The following is a 24422-nucleotide window of genomic DNA, read 5'->3' as shown; positions in this document are numbered from 1 at the left end:
TTAGTTAACCGATAACCTCAGAGTGGAAGGTTATGTACAACCATATCTGTAGCTATCTGCAGTTAATGATACATCTCATCCCACACATATGTTTTTCTAGGGATCACATCCTTTCCACTCAGATGAGGACCTTTCAACCATGATAATTCATGCACCCTGACTGTGACCAGTGAGCAAAAGTATGTTGGAACAATACCCTGGACATTCCACTCTGGGAACAGATTACGTGAAACGCTGTCTTCTCATGCATAACCTATGAAAATAATTGTCAGAGATCAAGAACATAAATCTAATACTACACAGGGTGAGAAACTTCTAGGAGTTAAAGAAAAGACATTCAGCCTGGGAATGCCAGAAGCAGTTCAAACTGTCTTCAGAACCCATCCCAAAATTTAATTTTTTCCCCAAACCCAAGAAGCAGTGATAGAACCTGAAAAATAATGACCAGGTGAAAGTGAAACAAAGAGAATCCAAGTATAAAACTGGACAAATTTTGGAAAAGCACATGTGAACTCAATCATAACACCCTTTCAGTCTTAACACTGAGGTTTCTATGACCTTTGCTTAATCAGCTATTTCTCCAAAACTAAATTGCTTGTCAGTAGCTGAAAGATTATCACGTAATCTGAATCTCCTTTTCACAGAAGGTCAGTAAGTGAGACTTCACTGACAACTTTCACAGTGCCAGCTTATCTCCTTAATACTGTGGTAGATAAGAGGCCAAGGCGATCACTTGAAATTCAGAAGGATTCTAAGAGGCACGAGTCAGCCAAAACTGATTCTGGCCACTTCCAGTGATGGCTGCTTGTCAGTAAGATGATAGGAATCATATCAGTTTCAGATGTTCTGCATAGACATTCAAAGAATAGTGTTTAGCTTTAGCACTTTATTTAAAAAAAAAACCAAAACCAAAACCAAAACCAAAAACCAAGAAAAAACCCACCAAAAACCTAATCTTAAGATTTCCTTTTAAAATGCAGAGAGAAACAAATTATTTATCTGAAAAGTATGTTTTCATATGGTGTGGATTTGGGATATGAAGCAGAATTTCAGTGATGTTTTTATTATATATTTTTGTGAAACAAATGCCATTTTTTTGTTTCTCTATATATAGCATTGGAGCTTCTGTAAAATCTGGAAAGTAATGGAAAATAATTTTCTGCCATCACAAACTCATGCATAAATCTCATAACTGAAAAGGCCACATTCACTTGACTGAATTATAATCATCATAGGTCAATGGGAAGTTTCAAGATAAACTAACTCTTCAGTATTTTAAACATAGCTTTAACTAATTCTTACACAAAGATCATGGGATACATTTCCTCTGCTAACCACTTTTTCTTTCTTCTCTGTTCTTTTTTCCCTAAACCCAAATATACCGTGTCCATTCCTTTTTCTTCATGTTGGGAAAAATGCTGTAGGCAGACCATTAATACAGTCCCTTAAGTTAAGAAAATTTTCTTTGTGAAAATGTTGGAAGCTGCCTTGCTATCATGATTTTATTTTTCGTTGAACAATACTGCTTCAGACTGCACACAGTTGTGGTCTGCTTTGAACTCAGTTGTCTTATTTTCTTCTTCTAAGTTGCAGCTGAGCCTGTGACTGAACGTTTTAATGGAAAGGGTCTGAGAAGATAAAACTGCATATTTTTATATATATATAGTTGTTTTTTTTAATATCATTTAAGGGAATATTTCCTGCCTAAGATTCTGGATGAGATATTGTAAAGGTAGTCAGAGTATCACAAATGCTACACTTTGGAGAATCCCTTCATGACTCTATGGGAGCTGGGACAGCTTCCTAACAACTCTTCTCCAAGAGAATTCAACTACTCACTGTCACTCATGGCCGATAACCGATTCTGTAGTAAAGCCACTTGCAAAATATCCAATTCCCATTTTTAAGTGGAAGAATCACTTTTTCTGCTAGATTTTAATGAAAAATAAGTTCTTTAAAAATTAATAAATTGTCTTTTCTTCCAAGTCTCTGTGCATAGCTGGAGATTTACCTTATATCTGGCCAGGTACCACGTACAATGTATGACGCATCATATATCATATAACATCCATTCATCTATCTGCACAATAGGATCAAAACCATTCCAATTTGCAGAGGTCTGACGGTTTCCTTTCCTGCATAAATTTGCTTTTATAACACTGTGACAATGTTTTATAACAAGGCAAAATCAAAGATTGCTTTGAGTAATTCTTGAAGGAAATGTTAAAAGGTCAAACCTAGTAACAGTTAGCTGAGTTAAACAATAAAGTGAAAGCTGCTCCCTGTATCCGTTACCTTGTCACATGCAGCTCCTGAGAGATTAACTGGGGGAGAAGTTTGTGTGTCTGAGTGCACTTGCCACAAGAAACTTGCTTGTTCCCTGAAAAAGTTCAGAAGTTATGAAACAAATATAAACAGACACACTGTGTCTGAATCCATGGTACTAATTGTCCTAGGTGTAAACACTGTCAAGACACCTACAAGCTGCCCATGTACATTTGCACCCTTGGCTGTTTGGCTGCTGTTGGTGGTGGCAATAGGTAACAGACAAACAGGAGTTTCGATGCTACAGTGTATGAGTGCCTGCCACATCTCCCCAGTGAGTGAAATTACCTCACCTCAGCATCCCCCAGCCCAGTTCTCTCAGTTTGTTTTCTCATAACTTTCACTTCCCACCTTTACCCTTTAACTCACCTGGTTCACTGTCACCGCTCACTTTCAGCTGGCCCCGTTGCCTCTGTATCACACAAAAATAGAATCATAAAATCATTGAATAGTTTGGGTTGGAAGGGACCTTAAAGACCATCTAGTTCCAACCACCCTGCCATGCGCAGGGACACCTCCCGCTAGACCAGGTTACTTAAAGCCCCATCCAGCGTGGCCTTGAACACCTCCAGGGATGGGGCATCCACAGCTTCTCTGGGCAACCTATTCCAGTGTCTCACCATGCTCAGAGTAAAGAACTTCTTCCTAATCTAATCTACATCTCCCTTCTTTCAGTTTAAAACCGTTACCCCTCATCCTATCACTACACTCCCTCATAAAAAGTCTCTCCCCATCTTTCCTGTAGGCCCACTTTAGGTACTGGAAGGAGCTATAAGGTCTCCCCAGAGCCTTCTCCAGACTGAACAACCCCAACTCTTCCAGCCTGTCTTCATAGGAGAGGTCCTCCAGCCCTCTGATCATCTTCATGGCCTCCTCCGGACCTGTTCCGACAGGTCCAGTAACTGAAAACTAGGCAGCCAAGATGAAGCAAAGGGTGCAGCAAGCTCACTTGGCTTACAAACACCAAAGCCAGATAAACACCAAGCCAGAGAATAGGCAGAGAGACCTGCTGGGCTTGAAGCCAAGGCAAGAAGAAGGAAAATCAAACTAGTGCTCTGCCTTGCTGCACTGGCAACACTTCATTTCAGCCGTACTGTGAGCATGTTACAGGTACATGCAGTAGTGTAGGGCTGGAGCATCTCTTCTCCAAGACCTTGGCACCAAGGGAAGCTCATCTGGAAAGAAGCTGTAATGCTGCAATGTTACAGTGCCCGCTAAGGACATGTGCTCCTAATGTACTTTTGTGTTGGAAAGAGGCTTGCTAAAAACCTTCCTCAAAAGCCTTCTTGTTTCTTCAGCAACACCGTTGTACTGTTGGTCTTCCTAGGGTTCTCGTGCATTGGGCTATTAAAAAGATGAGATCATACAGGTCATCATTAGGTCACACAGCTCCTGTAACAGACTTCTGCAAGGAGGTTCTGCCACTCCCATTGATATTAGTGTCCGAAGTCCTTAAATAAGCAAACAGGAATTTATGGGGGTTTGGCATTTGTATTTTAAAAGGCTGTGATAGTATCTCCACTACCATGTTCCCGAAGCATTAATCTTTATAATTTGAAAAGTGGCATGAAAATCCCTGACAAAAGGAAATAAGAAATTATATTTTTCCTACCTTATGAAGGGGTTTAAACAGTAGAGCAAAAGAATTTTCAAACTACAAAGTAGATGTGCCTAAAATGTTATCTGCAACCCCCAAGCTGCACTCAAACCAGTACTGTCTGCCTTTAGCCCAGAGCAACATGGGCTGCCCTAACCTCCACGTCTTCATCCCACATACCAGACTCTTCAGGCATAGGATTCTGTCATGCTGGATATAGTTGTCCGAGCAACAAAGCTGTTATACCACCAATTTCAAGTTGATTTCTTCCGTACATGATAGTATTTAATGTATGTCTATAAATCTGAATGACCATCTGTAGACTACACTTGAAAATAAGTATTAATGCAAGTACATAAATTGAGTCTTTGAGTTTGTATTATATTAAAATGCAGCCTACAGGAAACCACCGTTAAACTAGTAAAATATAATTGTAAAATAAAAATAAGTCTACAAAGCCTTCCAAATCTAACATGATGATTCAAATCCAGGCCCACCTGGATAGGTAGTAACAGATGTAAAATGTCTGAGCATTCAGACGACTTCATTGAAGTCTTTTTTTACATATTGGAAGTGATACTTGTGCTTTTAGGTTTTACTGGATGACGTTGAAAGCCGACTCAACTGCTTATGGATATAGAAAATAAGTACACTGGTGTCATTCTAGGCCTCAGTGACTGGCCTTCTTCATGTGACGTTAGCCAAGAGCCTTGTCGGCACTTGCAGCAGATAGGTCAGAACCTATGTAGGCATGGGTTAGTTAATTTTCCTGCCCTTACATCTTAGTTGAGTCAGAGCAGTAGACTGTGGAGTGTTATTCTTTGTCATTACCCTCACTGTACCTCTACTGTGGACAGAGGATTTCATTTCCAGGACTGTGAAAACAGACAGCTGTTTCCATGAGTGTGAAATGCAAATGAAAAACGTCAGAGAATTTTTAGAAGGTTGTGCTTACTGCAGCTTTCCATGACAATTGCAAAAGGCACAACTTTTATCTAAACCAAAGTTCTGTTTATAGCTGCACCCGCCCATTAATTATTTTACCAGCCCAAGACAGGTCAAAAATTCTGGCAGTATGTCGAGCAACTGATTGCTACATAAACAGTCTCCTCTGAGAAATGGCTTAATTTTGCAGCTCTTGATGAATGTGAAGCAGAGATAAAGCGCATTCTCACTTAAGTCTGACAGTCTTCTTGCCATCAACAGTGGGACTTGAATTTGGCTGTAACGAATCACAAGATGTACCAGAGAAGAAGTAAATATCTCTGAGGACTGAAAGGATAACCGTGCTTTCTTCCAACTTTACTTACTCACTGGTGGTAGCAAATGCCAAAAGATGATAATGTATGCAGTGAATCACATCAGGCATAACTACAAAGGAAACATATTTCATGGGTGGTTAATTCTTAATTGATTCTGATAGCTCTGGCCTAAAACAGAGAGCAAAATATGCCACCGATCAAGAGTCTTGTGAAGTCCACTCTTTACACAATTCATACACTTTTATGGACACCAGCCAGTGAATTTTCAAACAGAAAATGGTATCTTCAACCCTCATTTCAGATCTGAGTAAACAGAGGGAAACGGAATGATTAAAACCTCTCAGAAGAGAAGAGTCTTCATCCAGTTGATGGTGTCTCAGATTATGGTCATACCAGCCACTCCTGACCGATAACAGCAGTTGAACTATGAGAGAAAGTGGGGCAGAAATGGGCTAAAACAGAGGAGGAAGGAAGAAGAATGGTCAAATCCAGGGATTACACATATTCCAGTCATGATAGTACAGCTTCTGTCTCCTCTAACCAAAAGAGTTGGCATAAAAATCCCCATGATGCTGAACAATCTAGCCATGCCTTAGCAAGAAAGGGTCAGGACTGGAGCAACGTTGGCAGGACTGGAGCCAGTACAGCTAGACCTGTTGTTCCTTTTCCCTTGGGGTAAAATGCTTTCACATTTTTGCTGGCCTCATCTTATTTTCAGCCCATGTTTTAGCTTTCACCAAATAGATTAAGCATGCTCTGTTCTCTGCAGGCAAGAGAAGGATATGTAGGGAGCTTCTGCTGCTCTTGCCATGGCCTTTGTGAGGTTTGACAGGTCTCCACATTTGTTTCTAGCCCTTGACAAGGCTAGTCCCTCTTTCTAAAGAATCACTGGAATACATTGATCAATGCAGAACACCTGGGCATTTTACAAGCCTCAAAGGCTATGGTTTATCAGAAGCAATATATTAGCACCTCTAGTCATTTGCACATTGGTATTAACACTGGGAAGTTTCTCTTTTTGCTCAAAATATGATAGCAATTCAAAGATGATTAGAGATACTTGTTCTTCATCTTTTGCAGGTAAGCTGGGGAAACCAGCTCCATAGCATTTCTTTTTTCTCCAAGAGGTACCACATTGCATGGACCAGGCACGGCAAAGGAAGGGGCAAGTAATTTCAGACATAAGACTGAAAATCATGTGTCACAAAAACCCTCCCCTCGTGCAAATCTGAGGACGCAGCAAAATCGTGAATTATAGAAAGACAGACACGCAGAGCTTGAGATAAACAAAATTCAGTGCTTCAGTTTCAGTAAGCACAGCTTTTGTCTTTGAGATGCAGCACCCACTGGGCCAGAGAACAAGAAAAAAAATAGGGGGAGGCGATCTCAGACAGAGCTCCCTTTATCTTTCTGATCTTATCTTTCCGATCTTATCTTCCCTGAAAGACAGGGCAGAGCGATGCAATTGTAGATAAGGCTGCCAACCGCCGCAGAGTCGCCCCCAGGTCGTGCCGTTAGTCGCCCGGGGGGGCGGGGGTGGCGAGCGGCCGGCGGGGAGCGGGGTCGCGGCGGGGCGGGCGCCGAGCGGAGCATCCCCCGCGCCGGGCAGCATGGCAGCGGCCGGGGAGGTGGAGCCAGCCAGCAGCCACCGACCGGCACCTTATCCGCTTTGAATAAATCCTCCTTTTTTCCTTCCTACCTGCGCCGGAAAACACGAAGGGGAAAAAAAAAAAAAATTTTTTTTTTTTTTTTTTTAAAGCAGGGCTGGCAGGAGAAAATAGGAGAGAAGCCAGGTGCGTAGGGCTGCCTCTGCCGGCTGCGGTAGGTGGATGAGGAGCTGCCGCCATGGAGCACATCCGGATGCCCAAGGTTGGTCCCGACGGGCGGCGGGGAGAGGTGGCCCGGGGCCCCGGTCTTCCCAGCACCCATCCCCGCACCATCCATCTCCGCAGCATCCGTCCGTCCCCGCAGCATCCGTCCGTCCCCGCGGCATCCGTCCGTCCCCCCGGCGTCCATCCCCGCCGCGGCTGGGAGGAGGCTGGAGCCCTGCGGGCCTGAGGCTGTCCTCAGCCGTCCTCTGCCTGCTTTGGAGTTGCTGCGAGTTTTTTTAGGGATTTTTTTTTTTAGCCAGTTTGCTACGAAATCCGCCGAGAGGTGGACACGTTGTTTTGCGATGGCGGCTGAGGATTTATCGGGCATTTTAATTGCCTTTTATTCAGTCCCTCCTGTTAACAGACATGCTGTCCATGAGTTGTAGGTATCCAAAATGAGAGGTGAGCTATCTGCTTTTCAGATGCCTTTAGTTTACCCCAGTATTTCAAACCTGGTGCTGAATTTGTTTAGTGTTTGTATACCGACATTTGGCCACTGTAATCCTTCTTTTTATACAGCTTTCTAAGCGTGAGGCCTGTATTTGTTAACAAAATTGCCATCTTGCTCTAAAAAAAGAGGACGCAGTTTTGAAACACAGAAAATTTAGACTAAAAATAATCATAAACAATGAACCTGAGCAATATGTTAATTTGAAGTGGGGGTGGGATATATTTTCGTATTATTTATTTATTTATGTACCCAGACACCTGCGATTAAGAAGTTACTTGTTTTTGATTTGTGCCTATTTAGTTTTTATTGTTACCTAGTATGATGACATGAATTTTGGATTAGGGCCTCTTCATACTTAATGTATATTTTTGAGCCTTTAGGTGTTAAACTGCTAATATATTAAGAAGATAGGCAGTTATAACAACTGCCTTTTCTCTCGTCTCATTTCATGATCTATTATCTGCCTTTGTGGAAAGGAAGAATATCAGAATAGTAAGAACATATCCTACCACAGGTAGGAAACAATCAGTGAAAGTTGGCTGAACAGCTGTTTCTGACCATTAGCTGAAGAATGCTAAAAGCACGAAAGAGGAAAATAGTGAAAACAAATCAATAAGGATAGAAAAAAATCTTAAAAATAAATGGTTTTCTGTGAATGGAAGGCCAGCACAAGTATCCGCTGCTGGCAATGGAAGCTTATCTGTGAGGTTTTCTACAAGCAAGGCCTTAAAATGTTACTATGCATATGTAAAACGCATTTCTGTATCTGACAGCTGTGAGAAGACACTGTACTGATGACTCAAGACACCGAAACTCTTACTCAGTGTGAGGTGATTCTGCAGTCTTGGTTCCTGGCGTGCCCTTACATTATAGCTATGCTAAAAGTTCTCTCTCTAATATAATAAAGCAGTTTGGAAGGAATGATTTAAAGGTACAAGTGATACAAAAATAGTTTAAAATTTCTTACATAAATGTAGAAAATCCAGAATATTCAACATGAGTAGGTATTGAAATACTTCATCTCTCCAGTTACTCCTGAATACACTGACAAGTCAGTGTACCCACAGTTAGGCACCTAGCAGAACTGATACCTTTGAGTTGTTTGTTCAAAAAAACTCAGCTTAAAATAAGCCACCAGAACAGTGTTGGGGTTTTTTGTTTTTGTTTTTACTGAATTTGTTTTTGATAATTTGGAATTTAACGTTACATGATTTCCAACACCAGCAATGTAAAAATAGTCAGGGGAAAGCTATGTGAATATAGGGATATTCTCACTGTATCACATGGTAGTCTCCGGTATCACATTTACTCACTCCATCCAGTTATGCTCTGAAAGAAATTTGACAAGCAACTGCCCTACTCTTTAAAGGTATTAATCTCAGAATAATGACACTTTCCTTGATTTGCAAACCCAGCCAAATGGAAAATCAAGGTAAATCCCATCCTTAGAAAATTAATAAACTTAATAACATCTGAAAACAAAATTCCTGCCCCAAGTAAAAGCTCTTCCTTCAAAAGGCAGTACAAAAAAGTCTATGTCACACGATGTCCATTAGGAGTTGATATATAATGATAGTGAGTAATGGTTTGTAAATATTAAAGTTAATTTGATATAACATAACTGTCATTAAAAAAGTGGAAAGAAATTCCATACCAGTTGGACCGGTCGTTCATGTAGGTCACTACTGTGTGTCTGACAACGGCAGAAGGAGAGCATGTAAACCTAGCCACCTTCTGCACCTTCTCAGCATCCACCGCTGTGTGAGGGTCCAACCCTTCCTGGTTTGATCAGTGTCGTTTATGGACCCCTCTGTGTTAGTTTGCCAAAGCTCCTTCTAAACATGCTGACACCCTCTCCCTCTGCAGCCTGCATGGAAGCAAGTTCCAGAAGATCATGGCTGTCCAAAAAAATTACTTTCTTCTATCTGTTAAAAAGTTCTTAATAGTTTCATGCAATACCCTCTGCTTCTAGCTTCGAGGATTTGGCAAATAACAGTTCCATGTTCACCTTATCCATGCCTTCACTGGAAATCTTGATCACAACCCACTGGATCCTAAAAATTTCAGAGAAATGCCAACAATGACCCCAAGACCTTGTTCCTGTTTGGTAACTGTCGGTTCTGAGTCCATGGTTGTGTAGATATGCTTTCTCTACAGGTTGTTCTATCTATAGGTTGTTCTTCCTATGGAAGAACACAGCTACTTTATGTCTATCTGTGTTGAAGTTCGTGTATCTTTTGCCCACACTGTTTTGCGAGGCTCTTCTGGAGTTTTAGTGCCACAGGTAAAACATTCGGCTATCTAAGATAGCTTGTGATCATCCACAGACTTGAAGATTTCACTGTTTACTCTTTTCTTCAGGTCACTGATAAAGTTGAATAAAACCAGTACCGGTGCCAGACTTTGTAGGACTTCATTGTTGACTCCTCTCCATCCTGAAAAGAGAACATTAAGCCCTAATCTTTGCTTCCTGTCCTTTAACCAGCTTTGTCTGTAAATGGACCTTTCCTCCAATACCATGGCAACTTAATTTCTCTAATAACCTTCAATTGTCAAAAGCTTTTTTGGAATTCTAAATATATTATGTCCTCTGTGTCACCCTTACCCATGTGCTTTATGGCAACATCACAGGACTTTGGCAGTATTTCCCACTGCAAAAGGCCTTCTGGTTCTTTCCCAACAGACTGTGTGTATCCACCTGCTCAACAGTCCTGTTCTTTCACATGCTGTTGACATAACTACGTAATTTTGCTAATGATACTTTGTCTAGTCTTTCATCAAAAGACATGATACCTTTAAGTCTAGTTCTGAAGAATTTAACTGCTGTCGCTCCTTAGCAAGTAGCAAGTCAAAAGCAGAAATAGAAACCAGGTCTCTTGTCTGTTAGACAAAACTGCTTTTCTTCATTATTATTGAAATGCTATTCCCTAGACCTTCTGGACCTTCCTGGACCTTCTGGATAGCCAAGTCCCTAACATACTAAGTAGTGAATGCTTTTGTTCTATCATTATACTACTGGTAGAACACACAGTGCATGTATGATGTGCGCTTATATGCATTATTGCATTATATGCAATAATGATCTTTTCACAAAGTAAATGTTATCCTATGTATAAAGGCTGTAATTTGAGCACATTTAAGAGTTGCTAAGAGTGACTCATTGCTAAATAGAATTATATAGAACACCAAAAATCTTTAAAAATTAAAAATTAGTAAACCACTCTCTGCCATGAGTATGGATTGAGCAGCAAGATAGTTTAGGATAACCGTCAAAACCTGAAATGTGACAAACTGCTCATAAGAGTCATAAAAAATGAATAAGCAATGCTATTGTGTAGAGATATATGTGGCCATGGACAGGTTGACAGATAAAGACCTCTGAAGATATGCTTACTTCATGGGGGGACTTCATGCACTGTTGCTAATCAGTTGCTTTATTTTATTTACCACTGTTCCGTATCATTTGTCTTTGTGTATTGGCAGCAGTCCTCCTCAATGCCCTTCTTATAATAAAGAATACATCAGATTTATCCCTGGTGTAACAGCTGTCTTCAGTGGAGTTATCCCAGAAATTCATTTGGCTCAGTATCTCTTGTTAACACAATACTTGGGATGACTTGAGTTGCTTGAATGCTTTCATTTTTGTGATGTTATGGCAAGGTATTTCCATTGCCAGTGATCCCTTTCTCAGGCAGAATTTAAGATACACCGTCATTTTTCATGATAATGACAGATTTTTCTACCAGATGTATTACTTTCCAAAACAGATTTCCAGCATGTGTAAATGAGTTGTGTTTCCTTTTCTTTTCAATCTATTTTCCTTCCCATAGTTCTTGTTTTTCATTCAAAGAGTTTTATAATACATGTCAGTTTTCCCAAATTCTCCATCCAGAGACACATATAATTTACATCCAGTTTATACATGGCACAGGTAAATGGCAAAATATTTATCCAGGTGCTCATCTAGGTCAATGGCGAAATTGAACCCAGCACACCTAATCTTTCCTCTCCAACTACATTTTCTGAGTTGCTGGATCTCCACCTTTTTTTATGCTAAACTGACATTTCTACCGTTGCTCTCTGTGTACCTTCTGTTGGAGTAAGAGGTGATATTATAATTAAGTTCTCCATATTCAGGCTACAACTCCTTTTGGAAAAGTTTGATGTTACTTCCTTTTACTTAGGAAGGTGGCAGCAGTCACTGAGGCAGTATCAGGAGCCACCTGGGGATGGGGGCTGGCTGTTTCCCCTACAAGCCAGGGAATGGAGTGCCACAGGAACTTCATTGTAGTGGTACTAGTGCTTGGCTAAGCATTTATTTAGTTTGCTGCTTAGGAAAGGTAGAGGAGGTGAGGTTGGCGTGGCCCTTGCCTTTTATTGGTGTTTTGGGTCATCAGCTTAACAGTACTGCAATCCCTTTCAAGTGCCAAGTTGATTTTCTGCTTTTCATTCTGTAAAGGTAGTTTCTGTTCTTTCCTCTAAGTAGACAGCCTAGATCAGTGCACCTTACAGCTCAACTGGTGCTTTCTGATTCTGTAACTGTTTTCTCACTTTACATCATGGTTAGGAAATGTTGAACCTATTCTGGCGCCGGTGACGTTTAATGACTTCAAACATGTCATTCTACTTGACTGCTTATAGTCAAAGTGATGCATCAAAACATCTACACTAATTCTGCACACTTTTCACTCTGTTTTTGTGCGTTATAGATTTGTTTTTCTTGTTAATAAATCTTCCCTATTTAGAATGCAACCTAGTTTCTTTGGGTTACATTTATTCCATCTTTGTGCTGTGGAACTTTGAGCACAAATGGTAAATTTAATGCAAATGAGCTTTGAATATATGATGCTGAAAAGCATTCTGTGGTTTGGCATTCAAGGCTGGAGGTGGATAAAATTAAAATAGGAACTGCAGAGGATATCTAGGTGATGTGGGACTGGATTTAATATCCCGGTTTGGAATTTGCTCCTAAAATAGCCATTTTGAATTAGATTCATCAAGGGATCTGCTTATTAGCGTCAGCTTAGATTTAAACAAAATCTTGTAACAGCCATTATTGTCAAAAGATTTAGTCAGAAAATGGTCAAAAGATCATGCAAATCATGGTTATTGTGCATTCATGATACCCTTTTAATTAAATTCCAACTCAAGGGTTTTTTGTTTTTTGTTTTTTTTTTCTAACTGACCTCAGAGAACTGTGTACTTTTAAACTTCAGCTATATTTGACTGGATGTCAGAACCACAGCCTGATTACAGTATGGACCACAAACTTCATACAAATGATATTTACAGTTTACCTCACTCATAGATCATATTTTCATAGATAACCTGACTGCCCTACCATCCAGGTCGGGATTGCTCATATCAGTCTCACTTTTTTCATCATCTTTATCATTTAAGTCACTTAATGTCTTTTTGAGATTGGAGGAGATCCAGAGCTGTCTTTGATTTGGGTGGGTTTCCAGATAATTTCATTATTAGTGAAATTAAACTAACTCCTGCTAAAGACAAATATTGCATTCTAATTTCAGTAAATCACACAGCCAGAATTGCTCTTCAGGTCTTGGATTTCTTCCTCCCCCACATCATGGGTTTAGCTTGGCTCTTTCCCACTGTACATATGTGAATACCAGACTTTGTCCTGTTATATTGGAAGATTTTGGCTGCTTTTTAATTCCCTGAGCAGTATTTCGCTTTTTTTGTTCACTGATTTGGATGTTTTATTTCTTTCTCCCAGGCTTGTCAGATTGTAGTATTGCTATTTTTCTTCTTTTGGAGTGTTTCTGTTGGACTCCACCTTCTTTCCATTCTTCAGCTCTTACAATTTTATTTTTCCTTACCAGGAACTTTTCAATTAAATAATTTTAAATTGACATGTTCTTATTTACCAGAACAAAATGAGTCACAGAAGGCTATTGTTGTTGCTGAAGTTCTGTGAAAGCATCAGCAGGGTTCTGATGAAAATTTGCCTGTTTCCCTGGCTGCCTACCCAGGAGATTACTGGGGATCTGAGAATTGTCCTTCCTTCAAGTCAGCAGTGAAATTGGAGTCTTTGGGATTTCTGAGCTCCACAGTCCTAGGTCAGTTCTTCTGGAGACCTAACCATAGCTAACTCTTGGTTCCTGGGTACATAGTCAATGTCCTGCTGCTCTCACAGCCCATGCCAGGCCAGCACATCTCGAAGTTCTGTGAGACTTGCATTTGGCTGTGGACTTGAGAACTTCAGTTCACCCTGTGAAACCAGGAACCTGGAAACTCAGGTAATTCAGGCTTGTTCACTGTTGGGACACAAATTTGGTCTCCATGTGGTAGAGCTGAAGCCTTCCTCCCTCCCCCAAAAAGTTCCCCTTTCTAGACATTGGACTTGGTGCTCAGGATTTTCAGGGTGCCAGCTCTCTGGGAGGACTGTCAAAGGGATGGGTGTCTATCAAAGTAGTGGTGAGCAGATGAAATTTCAAGTTGTGAAATGTTGTGTTGAAGTTTTCAAAATGAGGTGTTGCTGTTTTTAAACAGTCAAAAAATCTTCATCCAAGGTGAAAAACTTTGGACATCATAATTTTTCATACTGAAACAGAAGACATTTTCATCAATAGTTAACTCATTTTCCATTAGTCGCACCTGTCTTTTACTTCTCTGGGATTTTAATGTGAATAAATAAAATGTTACATTGATTGCGATTGCCCTAGAAATTACTCCAACATAGGTAGATTTTAGATTTAACGTACCAGACTGATGACCTTGCACCAGCAGGGACATTCTGAAGGTGTAAGAAAAGACTAAGCCAGAGTGATCCAAGGCACTGGCTATTTCTATTTGCCGCACAAGCACTAGATGTACATTGCTTAGGGCAAGGAACCAAACTAACCTTGGCAGATTCAGCACAGGAGCACACCACAGTCATGGTCTCCTGTGCCATTCTCTTTTCCTAATTTTGTTATCTATGCAAAATTTATTTGTACTACAGATGTGTTTGGCCCAACAGTGTTATTCTGGTGAGGCATTAGACAAGACCCTACATGCTGTTGCTGGAATTTCAAAATTTAGTTAGTGGAGTTAGTGGCACAGGTAAAACTGCTATATGATCCATAAAAATCCTACTTTGTTAAAGTAGGTTGCAATTTTTCTGTTGGCAGCATAGTGAAATATTATCTAAATGATGGTATGCCACTGTGGTTTTTCAAGTAACTTGTTTATTACAGAAGGGTAGAACTAAAACTTTGGAGTGCCATTTCAGCTGAAATTTCACATTTCTGTGTATTCGGGTGAAGTTTGCATTGTTTTTTTCTCCTATTTGTTTTTTGCTTTTGGTCATCACTACTTATGGGATGAGATTTTTACTATTTAGCATTAGGTGCATCATTTAAGAACAGAGGCTCCATGGACATAGTCAAAGGAATTTCCAGAATCACATTAGACTAGATTCACAGTCTCCAAGTGCATAAGCTTCTAACTTAGTTACCTAAATCAGGTACTGAAACTTAGATGGCATTAATACTTTCTTTGTTTTCTGTCATAATAACCAACTTCATCTGTTCACTACTCTTATTCTGTAATGTGAGTCACATTTCTCATACTGATGTATTGATACACATTCCCTTGAAAAAAATACAAAATTTCTTGTGGTCCTCTTCATGCATCTCTCTGTTCTTGAGCTTTGGCCATCCCATTGGAAGTGTCATGTGAAACAAGTAAAGCTGTTAAAACATGTCATATATTCATCATCTCAAAACTCTGTGCCTGTGTAGTAGTAAGAGTCTGTAGGATAGACGACCATTTAAATAATAGCTAATTCAATGTTTACTGGTTATTTCTAATCTACAGTGAGCCCAGGAGCCTACTGATCTTTGTGAGGTGAATGGCTTACCAAGTGAGCACAGGAGCTGTTTTACTACATCAGACAAATGGTGCTTCCAATTTTGTAACCAAAACATCTGATTCAGAATACTAACAGGCAATGCAAAGGGAAGTGAGGGAAAGCATGATCCGTCCAGGAAGATGCTTCCAAGTTTATGTCCTGAAGCATGAACATTGATGGAGCCAGTGGTCCTAATCCAAAGGTCATTTAAGGCAATGAAAGGATTCCTCTGGCTTGAAAAGACTCAGGATCTAGCATTTTGGCTTCTGGTTTTGGTTCTATTTTCACTTGGTTTTCTTTATTTTACATTACCCTTAGCATTAGGGTCCTTCTATTCTGAATGCTTTTTCACTTTTGAAACTTGATTTTCATACCAATGCCTGTTTCCAATGTGGACTTAATTTCTGTTTTGGTTATAGCATTGTGTTTTGGTGTTTTGTTTCATTTTTTTAAAATCAAGCATTTCTCTAAATACCTGGTTTTTACCACATTGTGTGAATGGCAAGGCACTTGTCCCTTGTGAGATCAGTATACTGACTCATCGTATTAATTGGAAAGGTAATTTGTCTCTAGATTTCTAGTTTTGTACCTATTCTTTTTAGATTTAGATTGCTTTGTTAAGTCCATAATAATATAAATATTTTCCTAATTCTGCAATTGGCAGATCTCTTTTCGATTTTCTATGCCAGACTTTCATATTTTCAATAATGTGACCCTCAATAAAGAAGCATCTGGATAAAGTCATAAAACAAGCTCTGAAAAACATGGATAGCCACATGCTTTAATTTGCTGTCTTGGTATCCGTGTCTAAACCAGTAACTCTCAAACTTTTTGCACTTAAAAAATGGTACTGAAAATCATTAAGACAGCATGTCTGCAGGGTACTCTTTGATTTCTGTTTATGCATAGTAGGAGACTGAGGTTGGAGCAGAGGGTTTGGGAAGTTTGGCTTTGGAGTGGTCAGGGTTGGAATCTCTAAGCCTGCTGTTAATGGACTCGAATGGGTGGTATTTGATCTATCAGTGTCTGTAGGCTAAAGAAATGGTCTATTTGCAACAGGAAATACACACTGACATTTCCTGGTCTGCAGGTGTACTCTGCAGAGAAAGCCAGATCGTTACCGTGAGAAAAGGGAGTCCTACAAATCCATCTCTAATGCAAATCTTTTGTGGCCTGCACAGCTGAAATGGCCTGGTGCTGCTGCTCCAAAAGAGACTGCTCATCAGGGCACCATTTTGCACATGCGAGGAGCAGCCCGTATCAAATGGAGAAATCTAAACGTACATTTCTTTTCACTGCCCCTTTGCTGCACGCAGAATTCTTTCTCGCTACTCCAGCTTACTGCTGTGAGCAATATGATAATTTTCTGTATATTTTTTTCAGAACTAAATCTAAACAATTTTTGGCAAATGTACTAAGATTTACTGACTTGAGGAAGCACTTTTTTTCTGAAGTTAAAGCTGTTCAATGTGGTTTTAAATAGAACACACATAAAACTTAGGAAATTCCTCAGTTGTGCTCTTCTTTTCTAGATCATAGAATCATATAACGGTTTGGGTTGGGAGGGACCTTAAAGATCATCTCGTTCCAGCCCCCCTGCCACGGGCAGGGACACCTTCCACTAGACCAGGTTGCTCAAAGTCCCATCCGGCTAGATAAGTGGGATCTAGTGTGGACTGAAAGAGGAAACACATTATGGAAGAGCTTTGTCTTGCAATGTTGACACCATATTGCAATGCTATATACGCTTGTAGTAAGTTACTGTACACTGCATCCTTTATACAACTGCTACTCAGCTATATCTGATAACATGGTATTGACCTCCCACTTTTTATAGATCTTAGCAGGCAATAGTGGGTTTTTAAGCCAAATTGTTAGATAATTTATTCACTGTCTTGCTAACATTACAAGTCATTCCTTATAATTTTTTTCAGCGCTTTTCCAGTATTCCTCTTTCATGTTAGTCCTTTAGTAAATTAGACTTGCTTAGATTTTTCTTGACTATTTCCCCCCATCCTGTCAGTTTGCCCTGAGGAATTCTTTTACAATGCAGAGCTTAAGGTGTCTTTACTTAAATTTAATGATTTTGACGTTTTTGACTTTGATTGATTCTTTTGACATATGAAACCATCTGACTCTGTGTTACAGATTGAGTGTGCATTATTTTACTGCACTCGGGAAATCTTTTCAGAGATGGAAATATAGAAAAGTTACATGGATCAACTACAGTTTTCGTGATTCTTATGAAATAGAATAGAAACCACATTAAATAGCAGCATCAGTTGGCAATTCAGCTTTCCTTTATTCTTGTTCCAAGATTATGCAAAAAGATCACTTATTGTATATTTTGTTTAATGAGTACAACACTATACTATCTTTGTGTGAAAAAAATTGTAAGAGCATTTGGTCTTTTGCATGCTGTATTTTTTCACCCTCAGGAATTATGCTAAACACATGGATAGCTGGGGTCAACCAGGGTGAAGAAAGCTCAAATATTCCACTTGGCCTCAAACCATACCAGCTGTGCTCCTTTTTTCTCATTAGGCTCAGGCTTTTGGCTTGCACAAGCTCTTCCCCTCGCTTTTGCGTGCCTGCAGTGCTGAAGCCAGTCAGAGTCCTGTCACTAATTCCCAGGATTCGGTTTCTTCTTGCTTTTACTTGCATGTGTAACACCACAAGGTGAGTAGGGAAGGCAGCAGAAGCCCAGGCAGTCTAGGAGGTCAAGGGAAGGTGAAGTCCTGGATGGGCAAGAAGAAGCCTTTCTAGGGCTAAGTGTGTGCCACTAACCTAACCGGCCCCATTCCTTGGCTTTGTGTCAACCTTTTCAGCAGCAAAGACTGTTGTGAAAGCAGTCTTTCTTTACCCTTGAAAAATCAATGAAACTCCTTTGTACAGTCACAGAATCATAGAATGGTTTAGGTTGGAAAGGACCTTGAGGATCATACAGTTCCAACCCCCCTGCCATGGGCAGGGACAGCTCCCGCTAGACCAGTCAAATGTCAAGGTTCTTGATCAGCTTTTATCTGGAACTTGCTTTGGCAAGCTTTTGTTGTAGAGCAATGAATTTTGAATGGCTGACCAACGGAGAAGCTCCTGAGGATGTGGCCTGAGCTAAGTCATTCCCTGCTTACCTTTAATTAGCAGCTTTTTCCTGGCTGTAAGGGTTTTCTGGCCTTTCTTCGGGTTTTTTTTTGTGATAAGGTATTAGAGAAATACCTCTAAAGAGGAGTGGGGAGCACTTGGTAATACCTGGGAGCAGAGCTGTTTTGTTCTTGGCTGTCAGGTAGGTTTTTCCACTTGTGTTCTCCTTCCAGATGCACGGTGATAATTGTAATGGCAGTTCCGTGATTACCATGGCAGAACTGTCAGTTCAAGTGTATTCTACTTCAAGTTTAGCTAATAGATGGGAAGCAAACACAGAGACCGAAAACCTGTGTAGTGAGAATAAACCCCTTTGAGATGGTTTTCCCTGATTCAAGACTTGATTTTATTCAAAAGTCCTACATCAGAGATGGTTTCGTGTCAGAAAGCATCTTCCTGCTGTACAAGAGTGTTGTGTCAGGAAGCAAAGCAACGTGGAGAGGCCTGGGGCTGAGGTTTTGTTCCGAGGCATAGTTTTTTCCCGTCTGAGCAATCTGCTCTACAGCTTTGCTCCTCTCTCCTTTCCCTACTCAAGTAGGAGTTGACACTCAAAACTGATCCTGCACCTGAAGGAGCTTTCCCATGTGCAGTTATAAACAGCATGAAAAAGTAGCAGTAACTTCTGCACTTTTTTACACTGCTGCCATGTGTTTGGAGATACCGATACGTCTTAAAGAAGTGAGAATGAAGGTACCATATTCAAGAAGCATTTAAAAATAGGCCATTTAGTCAGAGCTTATTTAAGAAGTAATCTATACTAAAAATGAAAACAGTAGGGTACAAGGATATTTTTAGGAATAACATTTTGGCACACCAACTTTTCTGAACACTTTCAGGGTCATATCTTTGCCATTCTTCCTTAGGTGGGAGTCCCATTGAAACTGGTGGGAGTTGTGCCTGAATAAAGCTTTGACCCACGCTTTTCCCTAATATGACATTCTTTAATTGAATGACCTCCTGGCAACCTTGTTTGTAAGTCATTTGTCATGTTTATTCTCTGAGTAAAAAGTGCCTTCCATCTGTTCTTAATCTGCATTCCCTTTAACTTCTATTTTTGCCTCCTTTTTTCTGTCATCTGTGTTGCATTGAAAATAGTTTCTAGCCAACTTTATTTATCCCCATGTAAGGGGTTGTAATGATTGAAATAAAGCTTTTGGCAGTCTTTTCTTTAAGCCTAGACAACCACAGTCACCGGGCAAAAATAAATGACGGGGGCAACAGCTTCAAATAAATTATTGAAGTTTTTACTTAGATGCCACTCTCCAGACTCGCTTGGCTAATGCGTTCTTTTATGCTTCTTGATTTCTTCCAGCTCTCAGCTTTACAGTCTGTTTTTGCCTTTTTTTTTATTCTTCACCTGGTATTTTCTGATCTGGTCTCTCCCACCAGCTGTTGGTGTTAGGCAAAGCACATGTGCATGGTGTGTATGCTTTATCCTGATGTGTGTCAGTACATACGTGATTTCTTAGGTTCTCCAATAAAGCCTACAGTAGTTTTAGTGAAAAGATGGAGCACTTTTTTGAGGAAAAAGTAGGAGACAAATTACTACAGTGTCTCTTTCTGAAGGAAAATTTAAATTTTTTTGTTATTAGTGCTGATTTCTCAGCATGCCACTACTTTTTAGATAGAAAAACTCTTCTTCTTCCAAAGTACTATTGAACGTTTTTTCCTTTCTTGTGGAAATGAACATGTTCCCATTGCCTCTAGACCATTTAAAGACACTGTTTGACTTGGCTTTCTTCTCCTGATTGGAAAGGTGGAGAAGATGAAGAAAGAAGGCTCCTTCTCTGATTCCTTTGATCAGCAGAATGAAATCTAAGATTGAGACTAGCTCTGTTTTGCCTTTTTTTTACACACACACACACCCACACCCACACACACCCCACCCTGTCCATGGGTGAAACTTTTTCAGAAAGTTTGAGTACCTGGAAGCTAGGCAGAAGAAGTACAGATGGGGCTCAGAAGAAAACCCATGCAGGGGGTTATGCAGAGAGTTTTTAGATCAAGCTCCTGAGAGCTTAGAAACCCTTAAAGACCCCTAGAGACCCTTACTGCTCTTGAAGGCAATTCATGCCACTTACTATACATCAGAACCGTGGATTTGAATCCAGATAGAGTTTAGACTCTAGTTTCCCTTTGGAAATTACGTTAGATAGGATAAGGTTGTTCATGAGGCAAGTTATTAGTAAATCTGCTTTATTTTTCTCATACTGCAATCACAGATTGACATATATCATGTAAGAGCTAGCCAAGGTTAATCAACGAATCATGCTAATTTTCATTGAGCCAAGTTTTGAAGTTCTCAGTAATTTTAGCTGATTCTTCTCAGTAATTTTAACTGATTCTTCTCAGTAATTTTAACTGACTCTTACCATACTCCTTGAGGTCAGCAGAAAAAAGGGCTAGCTAAAAATTCAGTCCACTGCATCATCTCACAAACAGTACTTTTTCCTTGTTGAGCCTGGTAGGAGAGCCCATTCTGAGTTGTACTTATCCACACTGAAGTACAGAAAAACTGAGAAGCTCTTGTTATAATGCACAAAATGGACAATGTTTTGAATGCTGTGCTGTGTCACAAAAAATTGTCAGTATAAAAAGTTCTATATTCTTGAATAAATAGAAATTGCTAAAAGTTCCACTTAACCAGAGCAAAGAAACATAGACAATTAGACCAAATATATCTGTGTTTCAGTACAAATATTAAAAGTCAGGGAAACAAGTGTTGAAACTAAAGTTACTGGTTATAAATATATAAATGTATAAATTATTGATATAATAGGCATGTTAGAAACTTAGTGGAAGAAAAATAATCAATGTGACAAAAAAAAGGGTAAAGGGCAAAAAAAAGGGGGAAAAAATCTCCCATGGCAATGTTTAACTTCAAAGAGAAAACTACATAAAAATGTGAAAACTGTTCAAAAAGAAAGAGAGCCAAAATTTAAAATGTTTATAGGAGTCATGAACATTGTCTAAATATGGGAGCTCACTACAATCCGACTTCCAGAAAACGGCTTTAACAGACCAAAAAAAGGTTTGCATAGCTAAACAACAGGGTGAAGGAGTAAGAGGATGTCTCTTATTAAAAGGATTTCTTTTGTTAGAAGTAAAAGGGCTTTCTTCAAGTTGAAGTTGTGCCTAAATGAGGACAACAAAGCATAAACAAGTTAAATATATAAACAAAATAAGGCAGGCCAAAAGAGATTTTGAAGAACAGCTTGGCAAAAACTACTAGTAAAGCCACTTTCAAGCTGTCTTTAAGTAGATAGATAAAATCCTGAGAAAAAATCTACAGGACAAGTAAATGATCAAAGTAAGGAAGTTATTTTATGGACATGCCCATTCTGGTGCTTTTCTCTGTCAAGAACTTATCAGAAGATTTGTCACCAATAAAAGTGTTATAAGAGATTTCAGAAGAAACTGTTGGCAATGAACAGTAAAAAGTTACCAGGAGCAGATGGTATTCATGCAAGTTAAAAGAACTACAGTACAAAATTGTCAAGCCAGTAATGATGCTGTAATGCTTAAAAGTTTCTGGGTCTGAAAAAAATGGAGGTGATAAATAAGACAATCTGAGAAATTGGTAGGAGCTGCAATACTCCCTAGACCCTCTTCTAAATCATTAGATTAATGGAAAAGTATGATAAAAAGGGGAAGAATCAGCATAGCTTTCATAGAGGAACCCAGAATCTCTAAATTTTTTTTTAAAAAGTAACTGAACATGTGGACAAGGGTGATCTGTTTGATAGGAGCTAGTTGGTCTTCCAAAACTCAATTGAGCATGTCCTTCATCAAAGGGTTTTGAAGAAACTTAATTATCACAGGATAAGACACACAAGCCTCTCAGTAATAACTGATTTAAAAATAAGAACCAAATAGTAAGAATATATTGTCCTTTTTTGCAACAGAGGGAACTCGTCACTAGAGATCCAACGAATCTGTAAGAGCCTATGATGTTCAACTTACAAACATTTTGAAAGATATGGGGAGGGGAGGAGATGCCAGACAGAGGTGGCAAAGTTCACTCATAGTACTGACATTATTCAGGGTAGGAGAAATGAAAGATTGCTGTAGTGGCTTGCAGCAACGTCTCATGATACTGATGGAAAAATTTAATCATTAATAAATATAATATAATACACAAAGGGGGTAGGTCTTAAATTATGTATGCAGACATGACTTGGAGTTACAATTGCTAGTTCTAAAAAAAACCCAACACAACCCCACTGTGTTCAGCAGAGGACAAAAAAGCAAGCAATATTTGAAAACTTTTAAAAATTTAATAGAGAACAAAAGAGCAAACATCACCATTCCACCACCCAAACCTATCGTACACCCAAATTTTGGCTGCTGTTTGCACTTTTGGCCTCTTCTCAAGAAACAGACCTCTCGTAGGATAATCAGAAGTGTGGAAGGGCTTGTCTTGAGTAGCTTCCATAAAGTTCACAACTACATAAAGTTGGGCTTTTCAGTCTAGGAACGTAAGGATGGAGAGAAAGATCTGTAAAGGCATATGTGACACAGAGAAAGTAAACAAGGAATGACATTCCCTGCTTACCAAATTGTTCACCAAGCGCATGGTGCACCTGCTACTGGTGGCACGTTCAAAAGAAGCAAGAGGAAGGGATATTTTTGCACAATGCATAGCTGAAATGTGAAGTTCACTCTCACAGGGTGTTGTGGGTGCCAATAGGTTACAGGGATTCAAAATGTTATTTAACAAAATTAATGGAATAAAAAGGCAGTTAGGGCTATTAAAAACTTAAACTTAATAGGAGGGCCCTGGAGCTGCTGCTTTTTAGAATCTGGGATAACACCCTGAGGGAGCATCAGTACACACTTGCCTCTTGTACTCTTCCCTCAACAACAGCACGTGTCACATGTCCGTTCCAAGAGATAAACTGCAGGGCCAGGGGAATCTCCCATCTCACCCAGTGCCGCCATTGTGATTGCTTTCATGAAATACAATTTACCACACAGTTCTTATTGCAGCCGTTCTGTTTATTCAGATCCAACCTTTATTTTATTTGTAGTTCTGTGTTTAAAAGAAAACACAACCAAACCAAAAACAACAAACGAGCTTTGTTAGCATTGTTCAGTCATTGGCTTTGATTGATGAGTGGGGAGAAGATGTGAGTAGGAAGCCTGGGAATTCAACCCTCAGCCCCTGCCCTGCCATGTGGAAGTCTGCTTTGCTTGTGTGTCATGGCCCAAGACACCTCAGTTTGTCGGGTGAGGGTGATGACTGCCTTGTGCACCATCAGACCCGATACAGGAGTCATAGAATCATAGAATGGTTTGGGTTGGAAGGGACCTCAAAGACCATCTAGTTCCACCCCCCTGCCCTGGGCAGGGACACCTCCCACCAGACCAGGCTGCTCCAAGCCCCGTCCAGCCTGGCCTTGAACCCCTCCAGGGATGGGGCAGCCACAGCTTCTCTGGGCAACCTGGGCCAGGGGCTCACCACCCTCACAGTAAAGTCTTCATGTTTGTCCAGACAACCCTCATTTTTATAGTTGTTATTTGTGGGTTCCTTTTAGAAGGGCACTGCCTACATCCTTCTTTTGTATCATCCCTGCCTCTTTCATATCTCCTCTTTTGCTTCCTGCTGAATGCTTGCTGGGTTAGTGCTGTGCTTCTTCCATTCCTCCTCACCCCTATACATGACCTCTGAAGTAGATGGTCCTGGGAAAAGACTTTATCCGTGCTTTCTAGCTGTTTTATTTTTGTTTAAAGCAGATTATAACTGGCCTTAAGGGACAAGACTTGGTTTTAGTAATTGTTTGATTTTAAGCATTTTGCTACCAAAACTGGCTTATTTTGATTTTAAGGATTTCTTTATTCCTATTTTTAAAATGTGTTTGGAATACACATTGTAAACATGTAATTCTTAGGTGCTGGCATCATTCTGTTTCTGGTGTGA

At 39.9% G+C, this 24422-nt stretch overlaps 1 protein-coding gene across 3 annotated transcripts in view; it reads left to right on the top strand.

Moving 5' to 3' along the window:
• Positions 1–6417: 6417 nt before the first annotated feature.
• The window catches only part of MTMR7 (myotubularin related protein 7), a 49925-nt gene continuing 31920 nt past the window's right edge, over positions 6418–24422 (top strand). Inside the window, exons 1-2 of one of the 3 annotated variants that reach the window (XM_074588164.1) lie at positions 6418–6494; positions 6947–7053. In XM_074588164.1, the coding sequence (XP_074444265.1) occupies positions 7030–7053 (24 nt within the window). In that variant the 5' untranslated portion in view covers positions 6418–6494; positions 6947–7029. Of the gene's footprint in view, positions 6690–6743; positions 7054–24422 lie in introns of those variants that run through there. The other 2 variants (XM_074588163.1, XM_074588162.1) reach the window with 2 other exon arrangements.

Source organism: Larus michahellis, chromosome 5 (assembly GCF_964199755.1).
Source record: "Larus michahellis chromosome 5, bLarMic1.1, whole genome shotgun sequence".
NCBI lineage: Eukaryota > Metazoa > Chordata > Aves > Charadriiformes > Laridae > Larus > Larus michahellis.
The sequence above is the reverse complement of the archived record's forward strand: the minus strand, read 5'-3'. Positions and strand labels throughout refer to the sequence as shown.